This window comes from Moschus berezovskii, chromosome 16 (assembly GCF_049115385.1).
Source record: "Moschus berezovskii isolate FMDL1 chromosome 16, NW_MosBer_1.0, whole genome shotgun sequence".
Lineage (NCBI taxonomy): Eukaryota > Metazoa > Chordata > Mammalia > Artiodactyla > Moschidae > Moschus > Moschus berezovskii.
Window position 1 is genome coordinate 17539163 of NC_142475.1, and position 13421 is coordinate 17552583.

At 37.4% G+C, this 13421-nt stretch overlaps 1 protein-coding gene and 1 pseudogene across 2 annotated transcripts in view; one reads left to right on the forward strand and one right to left on the reverse strand.

The window, feature by feature from the left end:
* SPAG1 (sperm associated antigen 1) overlaps nucleotides 1-13421 on the forward strand; it is a 90815-nt gene that overhangs the window by 22503 nt on the left and 54891 nt on the right. The window contains exons 4-7 of one of the 2 annotated variants that reach the window (XM_055432038.2): nucleotides 27-152; nucleotides 5969-6033; nucleotides 6536-6642; nucleotides 9626-9731. In XM_055432038.2, coding sequence (XP_055288013.2) covers nucleotides 27-152; nucleotides 5969-6033; nucleotides 6536-6642; nucleotides 9626-9731 — 404 coding nt within the window. Of the gene's footprint in view, nucleotides 1-26; nucleotides 153-2918; nucleotides 3139-5968; nucleotides 6034-6535; nucleotides 6643-9625; nucleotides 9732-13421 lie in introns of those variants that run through there. The other variant, XM_055432039.2, reaches the window with a different exon arrangement.
* Nucleotides 8211-8935, reverse strand: LOC148775218 (mitotic-spindle organizing protein 1 pseudogene; annotated as a pseudogene).

Here is a 13421-nt window from a genome sequence, read left to right on the forward strand (position 1 = left end):
CTTCTTTTTTTCTCTCTTCTTCTCAGAGTTGGGTATCAGAAATTAAAAAAGAAGATGATAAAATACACTTTCATGAAACTGAAACATTTCCAGCAGTGGAAGATAATTTGCCTCCAGTTCGTGGTTCAAACAGCCATCTTCACGTTGCAAAGGTATACCTTTTCGGTGTGGGGGGTAGGTGGTAGGGGAGAAAGTTGTTGTTTATTAAGAACATTCAGTTCAGTTCAGTTCAGTCGCTCAGTCGTGTCCGACTCTTTGCGACCCCATGAATCACAGCACGCCAGGCCTCCCTGTCCATCACCAACTCCCGGAGTTCACTCAAACTCATGTCCATCGAGTCAGTGATGCCATCCAGCCATCTCATTCTCTATCTTCCCCTTCTCTTAAGAACATTAGCTTGGTTTAATCATTGTAGCCAAAGTGTGGTGTCCTCTGGGCAGCTGGAGATTTTTTTCATGGTGATCATGTGTTTTCTCCTTGTTGAGTAAGCCTCCCCTGGAGATCAAAATGAAACAGTATTTTCCTCTGAAGAACTTGCATTTTGGGTTTAATGCTTCCCTTATTTTTATTTTTTACTATTCTGTCTCTTCTACTCTGACAAGTTTTGATGAGTACTTAAGATCCAATTGAGTATGTAAACGTTTCAGGGAATAATCTTATGTATCCAGTAGAGGTACAGTGGGAATAGTTTGCATAATTAAATATGGATTTAAAGCAATAACGCATGGTTTCCATAGAGAAGGGGCCTGTTGAAGTTCCAGGTTCACTTAACTTCCAGTTAAAACTGAGCTTCTTGGTGTCTACCTGACCCTGATATTACAGATCCCAGCCCTTATCTCCAGGGGATTTTGGCTTGAATCATGCATTCCATTGCCTCTGCCTCCTTTTTTCCCTGCTATTTTTTCGTTTTATTCTTATCATCTCTAAGAGGATGGTTACCTAATTGTCTTCATTTTAGGTTGAGTCATTTTTGTTTTTCTCGTTCCTTCTTTGACCCCTCAGTTTTATTTGAGAAACATCCATAGCCCTTCATCACTCTGCTCCTTGGTAATTTACCTTCCTGGATCTTTTTACTCCTCATTAGGAATTACTCAGGTAACTGAGGTACACAGTAAATAAGCACAGTAAGGATAACACTATCTGTAATCAATGAATTCGTATTTATTGAACCCTCATTATGTGCTGAGTCTGTATCCTGAAACTATAACAATGAATAATATTTCCTCTGTGTCCTTACTGTAGTCCAGGAGGAGTAGACAGACTAATGTGGTTCTCAAAGTATGGTCCATGGATGCTGGTTATCCCTGAGATCCTTCTAGGGGATCCATAAAGTCAATGTTATTTTTAAAACTACTTTATAAAATAATGCTTTGTCTCTTTCACTTCGTTGACATTTGCACTAAGGGTAAAACTGCTGGTTGCTGTTTAGTCAATTAAGTCATGTCCAGCTCTTTGTGATGTCATGGACTGTAGCCACCAGGCTCCCCTGTCCATGGGATTTCCCAGACAAAAATAATGGAGTGGGTTTCACTTTCCTTCTCCAGGGAATCTTCCTGACCCAGGGATCAAACCCACTTCTCCTGCATTGGCAGGCAGAGTCTTTACCCCTGAACCACCAGGGATGCCTAAAACTGCTGGTGCCTTACCGTGAATTAAGGCAGTCGCACTAACTGAACTAGCGGTCATTGTTTTCTCCACTGCTATGCACTCATAGTTGGAGAAGGAAATGGCAACCCACTCCAGTACTCTTGCCTGGAGAATCCCATGGACGGAGGAGCCTGGTAGGCTATGGTCCACGGGGTTGCAAAGCATCGGACATGACTGAGCGACTTCACTTCCACTTTCATGCACTCATACTAAGAAATTCCTATTTAACTTAAAAATGTCTTTAATGAAACAACAAAAAATGTATTCTTTTTGTTAAATATGATACCTTGAAGACATATCTTTTTAATATTCTGTGTGACAAAATGCAGACTTCACAAAAGGCACTTCACTGTGAAGTGAAATATGATGATCATCATAAGAAAACCCACTTGTGTGACTGACTGTCAGCTGAATTAGCAACTTTTTCCTGGAACAACTTTTACTTGAAGAGATGACTGACAGACCAGCTATGGTTATTCAGAGTTCAGTTTTTGGCAGACATTTTCTTATAAATGAATGAAATGGTCTGTCACTTCAAGGAAAACAATGAATGGTATTAGTTGCCAGTGGTAAAATCTGAGCTTTTAGGTGGAATTCACAGTACTTCATATTCTTAGGGGGCTCTTAGATAGATGCTCATGACCAAAAAAAAAAAAAAAAAAAAATTTCCCCTTATGGGAGACATTTAATGACTTTTATGATGAGCTCTGTGAGTAGTTTTAATTTTTTTTTAAAAAATTGAGATATAGTTGATGTATGGTATTATACAAGTTATAGGTCTTATAGTAATTCGCAATTTTTAAAGGTTTACTCCATTTATAGTTAATATAATATATTGGCTATATTCCCTGTATTTTACAGTATATCCTTGTACCTTATTTATTTTGTACATAATAGTTTGTACCTCCTAATCCCTACTCTCTCCCTCTCTCTCCTGCTGGTAACCACCAGTTTTCTATGTCTGTGAGTCTGTTTCCTGTTTGTTACATTTATTTAGTTTGTTTTATTTTTTGGATTCCACATACAAGTAGTATCATATAGTATTTGTCTTTCTCTGTCTGACTTATTTCACTTAGCATAATAGCCTTCAAGTTCATCCATGTTGTTGCATGTGGCAAAATTTCATTCTTTTTTATGGCTTAGTAGAATTCCATTGTATGTATATACCCCTTCTTCTTTATTCATTCATCTGACGATGGACACTTAGGTTGCTTCCAGATCTTGGTAATTGTAAATAATGCTACTGTGAACTTTTCAAATTAGTGTTTTCATTTTATTAGGTTGGTGCAAAGGTAATTGCAGTTTTGCTTTGTTGAACTTTGCTGTTTGATTATTGGAATACATTCTTAAATGTGGTTGTATTATACATCACTTTAATTTGAATTTCTTGCTTTATGTTTTTTGCTAATGACTTGTTTTTGTTGTTTGAGACCCCATGGACTGCAACATGCCAGGCTCCTTGTCCCTCACCATCTCCCAGAATTTGCCCAGGTTCGTGTCTATTGAATCAGTGATGCCATCCAACCATCTCATCCTCTGTCACCCTCTTCTCCTTCTGCCTTCAGTCTTTCCCAGTATCAGAGTCTTTTCCAGTGAATCTGCTGTTTGCATCAGGTGGCCAACGTATTGGAGCTTCAGCTTCAGTATCAGTTCTTCCAATGAGTATTCAGGGTTGATTTCCTTTAAGATTGACTGGTTTGATCTCCTTGCTGTCTGGGAGACTCTGAAGGGTCTTCTCTAGCACCACAGTTCGAAAGCATCGATTCTTCAGTGTTCTGCCTTCTTCATGATCTAGCTCTCACATCCATACATGACTAATGGAAAGACCATAGCCTTGACTATATGAACCTTTGTTGGCAAAGTGATGTCTTTGCTTTTTAATACAATATCTAAGTTTGTCATAGCTTTCCTGCCAAGAAGCAATCATTTCCTAATTTCATGGCTGCAGTTATTTGCTGTTTATATTATTCAGTTGGTAAAGAATCAACCTGCAATGCAAGAGACACTGGTTCGATTCCTGGGTCTGGAAGATCCGCTGGAGAAGGAATAGGCTATCCACTCCAATATTCTTGGGCTTCCCTCGTGGCTCAACTGGTAAAGAATAAACCTGTAATGCGGAAGACCCGGGTTCGAGCCCTTTGTTGGGAAGATCCTCTGGAGAAGGGAATGGCTACCCACTCCAGTATTCTGGCCTGGAGAATTCCATGGACTGTGTAGTCCATAGGGTTGCAAAGAGTTGGATACAACTGAGCGACTTTCACTTTTTCATAGAAATGATGTTAAACAAAATCAAATTCAAGTGACTTTTTCATTTTCAAAATGGTTGTTAAGCAGCGGAGACATCTGGCAACATCAGCAATGCACTTGGCCCAGGAACTGCTAATGAATGTACAATGCAGTGGTGGTTCAAGAATTTTTGCAAAGGAAAGGAGAGCTTTAAAGATGAGGAGCATAGTGGCCAGCCATTGGAAGTTGATGACAACCAATTGAGAAAAATCTTTGAAACTCATCCTCTTAAAACTACACGAAGAACTCAACGTCGACCATTCTACTGTCGTTTGGCATTTGAAGCAAATTGGAAAGGTGAAAAAGCTCGATAAGTAGGTGCCTCATGAGCTGACATAAAAAAAATTGTTCCTTTGAAGTGTTGTCTTCGCTTATTCTACACAACCACAATGAGCCATTTCTTGATCGAATTGAGGTGTGCAATGAAAATTGGATTTTATATGACAACTGGAGATGACCAGCTCAATGGTTGGACTGAGAAGAACCTCCAAAGCACTACTCAAAGTCAAACTTCCACCAAAAATAGGTCATGGTCCCTGGTGGTGTGCTGCCCATCTGATCTACTACAGCTTTCTGAATCCCAGCAAAATCATTACATGTGAGAAGTATATGCTCAGCCTATCTAGGAGATGCACCAAAAACTACAACACTTGCAGCTGGCATTGGTTAACAGCAAGGGCCCAATTCTTCTTCATGACAACCGATGCTTCAGAAGTTGAATGAAGTATTCGCCATATTCACCTGACCTCTTGCCAACTGACTACCACTCCTTCAAGCATCTAGACAACTTTTTGCAGGGAAAACACTTCCACTACCAGCAGGGTGCAGAAAATGCTTTCCAAGAGTTAGTTTTTTAAGAAACCACCGTACTGTTTCCTACGATGGATGCACCAATTTATGTTCTTATCAACAGTGTACAAGAGTTGTCTTCTCTCCACATCCTTTCCAACGTTTGTTGTTTCTGGTCTTTTTGATGATAGCCATTCTGACAGGTGTGAGTTGATATCTCATGGTTTTAATTTGCCTTTCCCTGATGATTAGTGACGCTGAACATCTTTTCATGTGCCTGTTGGTGATCACCATGAAAATTTTAACAGATATGATTTTTAATTGTATAATGAAATGTAAGAATATTTGGAAGACCTGTGTTAACCCTTAATGACCAGTGTATAATATTACAAAATTGTGCTTGTGTATCTATTCAGATGGTTTGAAATGATGATTTTTAAGGAACTATTTTTCAGCTGTTGTTTGCTTCCCTCCCATTCCCTTCTGGTGCTTGCAGTGGGCATGTGACCTGGGTTGAACCACTTAATGACACTAAGCTAGTGACTGGTCAGTGATGGGCCCGTAATGCAAACTAGCTAATCAGAGCCCTTCCCTGGGATTTCTCTAACTAAAGGTGGGGAGAAGAGTCAGTCTCCTTTTCCCTTCTGATTGGGAAGCCGCTGAGGTTATAATCCCAGACTGAGTGTAGCCACGTCTCCTACTGCACAGAGAAAGCAGGCAATCAGGCAGAGGCTTCTAGGGAAGAGGAGACAGGTGGAGGGAGGAAGAGCTGTAGAGAGAGGGTGTGTGACTCCTTTATCCAGCAGCATCCCATCCCTTTCAACCACTTGGTTACATAAACCAGTAAATTATTCTTTTTAAACAAAATTAGTCCAACTTGGGTATCTGTCATTGCAAGCAAAACAGCTCTAATACAGCAAAGCAGCTATTTCTTCAATGCCTAGATTTTAAAAGAATGAATGACAGTTTCATATTTTTTCATTATAAGAAAATCAATAATAATCACATTTCACACATGTGAATTTGAAAGTTTTACATATGTACCTAAAGTCTAATTCATCACTCTCATAATTAACCTTCTGTGTATTATTATGTTAATAGTTATAATACTGAAGCTGTCCTAACGTCAAGGGTAACTTATTCTTATCCATTCAATTCATGTATCTTAAGCCAATACTTCACCTTTATAGGAAAATCTGCTAATCTTATATTAAATATTTCATAAAATATAATTTTATTCTTTTAGGAAAAGAATTCTAAAAGTAGACCAGCTAAAAAGAAAATTCCAAGAGATTATGCAGAGTGGGATAAGTATGTTTTATATTTCTTTATATAAAATTGTCACTAAAAATTCACTGTCATAAAATACTGTAATAACTCCTTAATTATTTTAAACCTGAACATATCAAATGTAAGTTATGTCAGTAGAGTACTAAGAGTATTTGGATTAAGCACTCTTGATTTTGTTTTTTAAATAAATAAAAAACTATGGCATCCTTTTATTTATGAGTAACCAAAAATAACTAATGTAATATTTACCCATCCAAAATAACAAATTTTTAAGAGAAATTAGTCACTACTGTAATAACAAAGTTCTGCGCAATTTAGGTCTGATTAATATTTAAGTCCTCTCTAAATTCTGTTTTTTTTAGGGAAAAATACAGGTAACTTCTAATACAAACCTACCATATATTTTTAAGAATATTATTTCTAAAGGCACAGTGATACAGATACAAGAGTATCAATAATAGGTTTTATTCTCTTGTTTGTATTGAGCTTTTTCCTGTTTTTTTTTATTATTCTTTCATTTAAGATTTGACGTGGAAAAAGAATGTGCAAAACTTGATGAAGATAAAGAAAAAACTGTAATAAACAACAAATCACATTTGTCTAAAATTGAGACAAGACTAGATACAGCAGGTAATGGGGGGAAAATAGGAATGATTTAGTAGTCTTTAATTTTTTTAAATGATAATAAAAGCTGTTGACCCAAAGACATTCTCTTTAAGTGCTGCATATTTCCATGAAAACTTTATGAATTTTCTCCTAGGGCTGACCACCTAATCTAACAAATTCCATTCTCTCCTTAAACTTCTTAATTTTATGAGTAATAATAGTTATGATACTTAAATGTAATAAGACTTAAAAATATATGAATATGTAAACCTATTTTTTTTACCATGATTCAGTTTTCATTCCCTTTTTCTTTTTTTTTTTTAACTAAAATGGTTTTATTTTGGACACTGACAACATGCGCAACAATGCAACTGTATCATTACTTTGTTTGGTTTCCTTAAGCATTACTTAAGTATGCATTAAAATACATGTTTACATTTAAGAAATGTAACACATTAAAGTCTTCTGTAAACAGAATTCCTTCTCAATATATTTCCCTGCTTTGTTTCATACATAAATAACATAATCTACAAAGTTATAAATAAAACTATTAACTCTTATGACCTAAAAGTATATACAAATTTTGGAGCTTGACAAGAGTGTTTTCTGATTTTATATAAGTAACAACATGTAGTATTTGCAATGTTTTTTAATCATATAGATGACTTATAATCAAAACCTTTATTGTCTCCCAAACTGTTCTCCCCATAACAGACGCTCAGTGTACTTGGTAAAGATGCCACCATTCAAATGTCAAAGTGGTCAAAAGACTAGATTTTTAAGATAGAACAGAAGGTTACCATTAAAGGCTTATTATTAAGCCTTATGAAAATCACTTTAGTTTGTTTGAAGAACAAAACATGCTACCAAAGAGTATATGCTTGTACTATCATTTAACTGGAAAGCTAACACGATCTTAAAAAATCAGATTCAATTTGTAGTAGTCTTGGGAAAAAATAGTTCATGGGGATTCTGTTAGAGGAACAGAAACCATATTATCCTAAGTTTTCTAAACTCTATTTTGAACCATCACCTCAACTAGTTAAAACTTACAGGGTAAAAATAATGACACACAAAAACGATCTTAGAAAGGCATATTCAGAATTCCTGATGCAGAAAACGTTATTATTTTTTGTTTAATGACTGGAAATCTTTATTCTTTCAGAAAATATTAACATTATTTATTGAATGTCACCACCTGTTTGGTGATTTACTAGATAACCACTCAAGGTATTTTATTAAGTAAGCACTCAAATTATTTTTATTTAACAAAAGTAAAAAGACTTTTCATGTTGGAATTGTTTCATTATGAATTAAAAACTGAGAAAAACATTCTCAATTAATATCTTCCCTAAATTTAAATCAATCAAATGACAAATAATACTAAGCTAAGCACCGTCATTACCTTTAAAATCTAAGTTTTCTGAAAGTTTTACTTTTCAATCAATATTAATATGATCTGGGTCACACTATTAACTGCCACTCAAACTTTATGTTTAAAAAAGAAATATTCTTTGTTAAAGAGCAGATTAACAACACGTTTTCCATGTTCTTATAAAAAATAAGATTCTGATATGCATAATGAATCTAAATCAAAAATCCACACATGGTAGCGGAAATTCTGTCAACTTTCAGCCTAATACAACATAAATCCACAGTTATTTTGCATAAACAATTCAAAATTTAAGTTTATAATGGAAATGTCAACAAGTCTTAACTATAACATTACTGCTGATGGGTTCCACTATAGTTCACCCAGGCACGGCAGATGTGCACATCTGATAGACAGACTGCTTAGAAAATTAAAGCTATCAGAGCTATAAATTAGGAATACATAAATATGAACACAGCAATGCCAAAGCATTAGAGTGGTTAAAGAAAAAAAAAAAAAGATGTGATGTAAACACATCTGATAGTTTTCTCTGTAAGCCACTTTCCACTGATTTATAAAGCTATGGTTTTATAATTCTTTTAAAAAGAACAATGTTTCCACGTTGCTACATGCAGTTATTTCATTGTACGTTCTTGACTACAATGCAATCTTCAATCTTCTTACACAGCTTGACATAGCCCATCAGGATTTCTTCAGAAAGTCAGCTTGTCATATTTTCAGCAGCCTTTAAGGCTTCTGTAGCCTTGCGAAGTTCCTTAATAACTGATGATAAAGCTTCTGGGTTAATTCCTTGTTCACAAAGCCGCACACATATAGACAGAGTTTCCATATCTAATCCAGTATTCAAAATTCTTGAAATCTCAAGTAGGACGCATTCAGATTCGCTGCCGCCGCCACCGACCCAGCGCCACTGCTGCCGGCCATGGCGGAGGCTGAGTTCATTCCCTTTTTCAAATCTTTTTTGTCCAAATCCTTCAAATTTCTTTTCCTCAAAACAAAAAGATGGAGCACTTTCTGTTCACTTGAAGTCCACAGGTACATAGTACCTTTAAAGTAAAGAGCAAAACAATTATTGAGAAATCTAAGAAGACTCTTGAGAGTCCCTTGGACTGCAAGGAGATCCAACCAGTCCATTCTAAAGGAGATTGATCCTGGGTGTTCATTGGAAGGTCTGATGCTAAAGCTGAAACTCCAATACTTTGGCCACCTCATGCGACGAGTTGACTCACTGGAAAAGACTCTGATGCTGGGAAGGATTGGGGGCAGGAGGAGAAGGGGACGACAGAGAATGAGATGGCTGGATGGCATCACCGACTCGATGGACATGAGTTTGAGTGAACTCCGGGAGTTGGTGATGGACAGGGAGGCCTGGCATGCTGTGATTCATGGGGTTGCAAAGAGTCGGACACGACTGAGTGACTGAACTGAACTGAAACCTTCAAAAATTCTGAATGATTAAAAAGAATAGAAATATCATAAACTTATGAAACCTTTCACTTTTTTTGATTTGTTTTATAGTTTTCTGCTTCTGTTAAAATAAGCATTTTTGGATTTAAATTTGGAAAATTCTATCAAGTTATATTTTTACTTACAGCAGATAACATTTATTTCTAGGTCTAACTGAAAAGGAAAAGGATTTTCTGGCTATTCGTGAAAAGGAAAAAGGAAATGAAGCTTTTAAGTCAGGAGATTATGAAGAAGCTGTAAAGTACTATACTCGGTGAGCAGATTTTTGATGTGGTTTAGTCTTGTCATTTAAAAAATGATAGTGTTTAATTGTTGAAATGATATAAATAAGCTAAATAATGTGTCATAATCACTCAGTATATTGTATTGTACTTGCAATTTATCATAAATTCACTTGTGTTTGCCTTGTTTTTTCAATACTTTTCTTAAAACTCCAAGCTCCCACTCCACTCCCATGTTTGACAGTTTCTAACTTTACTATTTTACAGAGGAAATAGAAGCTGTCTGGATGGAACTCAACAGAAAGTTCATTCAGGATAGAGGTTAAAAACTCAGGCTCTACAGTAGGCTGCCCTGCTCTAGTACTTACGGTACTACCTCCCACCACAGGGCTTTTGCATATATTGAGCCTCTGTCTAGAATACTCTTTTCTCTACTTGTTATTTAGTTAATTCTAACTTATTATCCAGAACTCAGCCCATGCCTTACTTCTTTTGTGAAGTTTTCTTTTACTTCTCAGACCAGGTTAAGCCTCCACCCGACTCAATTACCGCACCAACACCCCCCACCCCCGCCACTGCCAAATTTGCAAACCCATATAGTAATTTTACCTCTTTGTAATGAAAGGTTGGGGGCGGGAGGAGAAGGGGAAGACCGAGAATGAGATGGCTGGATGGCATCACTGACTCTGTGGACATGAGTTTGAGTGAACTCCGGGAGTTGGTGATGGACAGGGAGGCCTGGCGTGCTGTGATTCATGGGGTCGCGGAGAGTCGGACACGACTGAGCAACTGAACTGAACTGAACTGAACTGAACTGAATATCTGTTGGGAGGTATGATTCAAATTTGTGTGATTTGGCACTAACTGGACTATAAAGTCTGTAAAACTGAGCCCACTTGTCATTTTTTAAAATACCATTGGACCCCTAATGCCCAGCCAATACCTGGTTCACAGTACATGTTCATTGTATGCTTGTATGAATGTATGAAGCTCTTACAGCCTGTGGAAAGTAAACTAATTTCTTAAAATACTGTTATAGACAAACTGCTTATAGAACCACTAATGCTATCTTATTAATAGAACTAAATGCTGTAAAACCGTGCTTCCACCTTTGGAAAGTTTTTTTTTTTTTTAAACGTTGTTTGTGTCTATAAAGAAGTTTGCTCAGCTGTTGAAGTGAACATACAAAGTAAGGAGAATATTGAGGTATCATTCATTCAGTTCAGCCTCCCCTGTTTAGGCAGGTGGATGTCAGCTCTGGTATTGTTTTCTCTCTTCTTATAGATTTCCACCGGTGGAGAATCTCTTGTCTATTACAGGGAACAAACTTTTTCTTGTCTTCCTCTTTGAAGAAATCATAGAGGTGAAGAATTAAAGCAGCATATTGCAATGGTTAAGGGAACTGAAACTACCACTTTTCAGACCTTGGGTAGATTCTTCACCTCTTTTGTCTTGGACATCTCAATGTGATGAGACTATAATAGTGCCAACCTCAGAGCAGCTGTGAGGATTAAATAAAACAAGTTGCTGAAAGGCAGGGTAACATGATGGTAAAGAGAACAGGTGCTAGAGTAGACCACAGAGGTCTGAATTCTGACTCTGCCGTTTTCAAGCTTGTGGCCTTGGGCATGTTACTTAACCTTTCTGCCCCATCTGTTTTCTCATCTATAAGATTGGGAAAGCAGTAATTCCTCCTCTGTACATTATAATGAGGATTAAGTGAGTTTAATGTTTAGTGTCTGGCATGTGGGAGGTACTCAGTGTCAGGCTCTTGTATTATTTATTCTTACATGTATTTTCTATGTTTGATTGCTACCCAGCCATGTGATTTATTTATGTTCATCTTTAATGATCTTGTGGGGCTTCCCAGGTGACTCAGCAATAAAGTATCTGCCTGCCAATGCAGGAGATGTGGGTTCGATCCCTGGGTTGGGAAGATCCCTTGGAGAAGGAAATGAGAACCCACTCCAGTATTCTTGCCTGGGAAATCTCCATTAATGATCTTAATCAATGGACACTTTCTGTGAGTTTTCCATTTTTATCTTATATTGTAATTCTGGATTTAGAGGATTCAGTGTATTTATTTATTTTACTGCACCAGGTCTTAGCTGCGGCAGGCAGGGTCTTAGATCTCCATTAGGCTGTGCGGAATCTTTTAGTTGTGGTATGCGAGCTCTTAGTTGCAGCATGCGGGATCTAGTTCCCTGACCAGGGATTGAACCCCCTGGCCCACTGGATTGGGAGCATAGAGTTTTAGCCATTGGACCACATGGGAAGTCCCTAGCAAATACGTTATTTTACAACATTTCAAATCAATTTTATAAGCAATAGCCAGGTAGGTTTAAAATTCTTCTTTTCATTAATTATATTACATTCATACCCTTAGTGTAGCAAAACTTACTCTCTTAAGGTCTGTATTCCTCAATTACTACTGCTCTCTCCTGTTTCCTTCAATTAAAATCCTTTGGCAAGATTATGATTATTTCCTAAGCGTTAAATCTACTTTTAGATAACAGACTAATTTGTGTCTGTTAACACAATAATAATTTAACAAAGCGTATTAGTTGTGGTTGATCACTATTTGCTCATTGTTTTTTAACTAGGAAATTGTCCCCAAAGCGTAAAAAAAAGAAAAAAAAAATTGATGTTAACTAAACTAGCTTTTTTTGAGGAGATCTGTATGGGTATTTTTTTTTTTTGTAATTAATTTATTTTTTATTGGAGGCAAATTATTTTACAATATTATATTGGTTGGTTTTGCCATACATTGACATGAATTCGCCCCGGGTTTACATAAGTTCCCCCTCCTGAACCCCCCTCCCACCTCCCTCCTCCCTTTATCCTCCCTCTGGGTCATCCCCGCATGCCAGCCCCGAGCATCCTATAACATGCATTGACCCTGAACTAGTGATTCGTTTCACATATGACAACATACGTGTTTCAGTGCCATTCTCCCAAATCATCCCACCCTCACCCTCTCCCATAGAGTCCCAAAGACTGTTCTATACATCTGTGTCTCTTTTGCTGTCTCGTATACAGGGTTATCATTTGCATCTTTCTAAATTCCATATATATGCGTTAGTATGTATGGGTATTTAAGGGCTTCCCTGGTGACTCAGATGGTAAAGAATCCACCTGCAATGCAGAAGATCTGGGTTTGATCCCTGGGTTGGGAAGATCCCCTGGAGAAGGGAACGGCTACCCATTCCAGTATTCTCACCTGGAGAATCCCACGGACAGAAGAGCCTGGCGGGCTACGGTCCATGGGGTTGCAAAGAGTCAGACACAACTAAAGCGACTTAGCAGCAACAGTATGGGTATTTAAATTATCATGTCCCTTCTAAAGCCAGAATCAATTTTAAACCTTTTCACTAGATACTTAGGCATCTGTCTGAACATTGATTTAGTAGTTTGTAGAATTTTATGTTATTACTTTTGACAGCCCATGCTATGTTAATTTCCTGGGGCTGCCCTGCAAACTGCCCCAAACTGATCGACTTAAACAACAGAAATGTATTAAATGTATTGTCTCACAGCTCTGGAGGCCAGAAGTCTGACATCAAGGTGTCTGCAGGGTTGGTTTCTTCTAAGGCCTCTCTCCTTGGCTTGTCTATGGCCATCTTCCCTCTGTGTCCTCAAGGATCTTTCCTCTAGGTGTGTCTTCTTATAAGGCTACTAGTCATATTGGATTAGGAAACACCCTCATGACCTCACTTTAACGT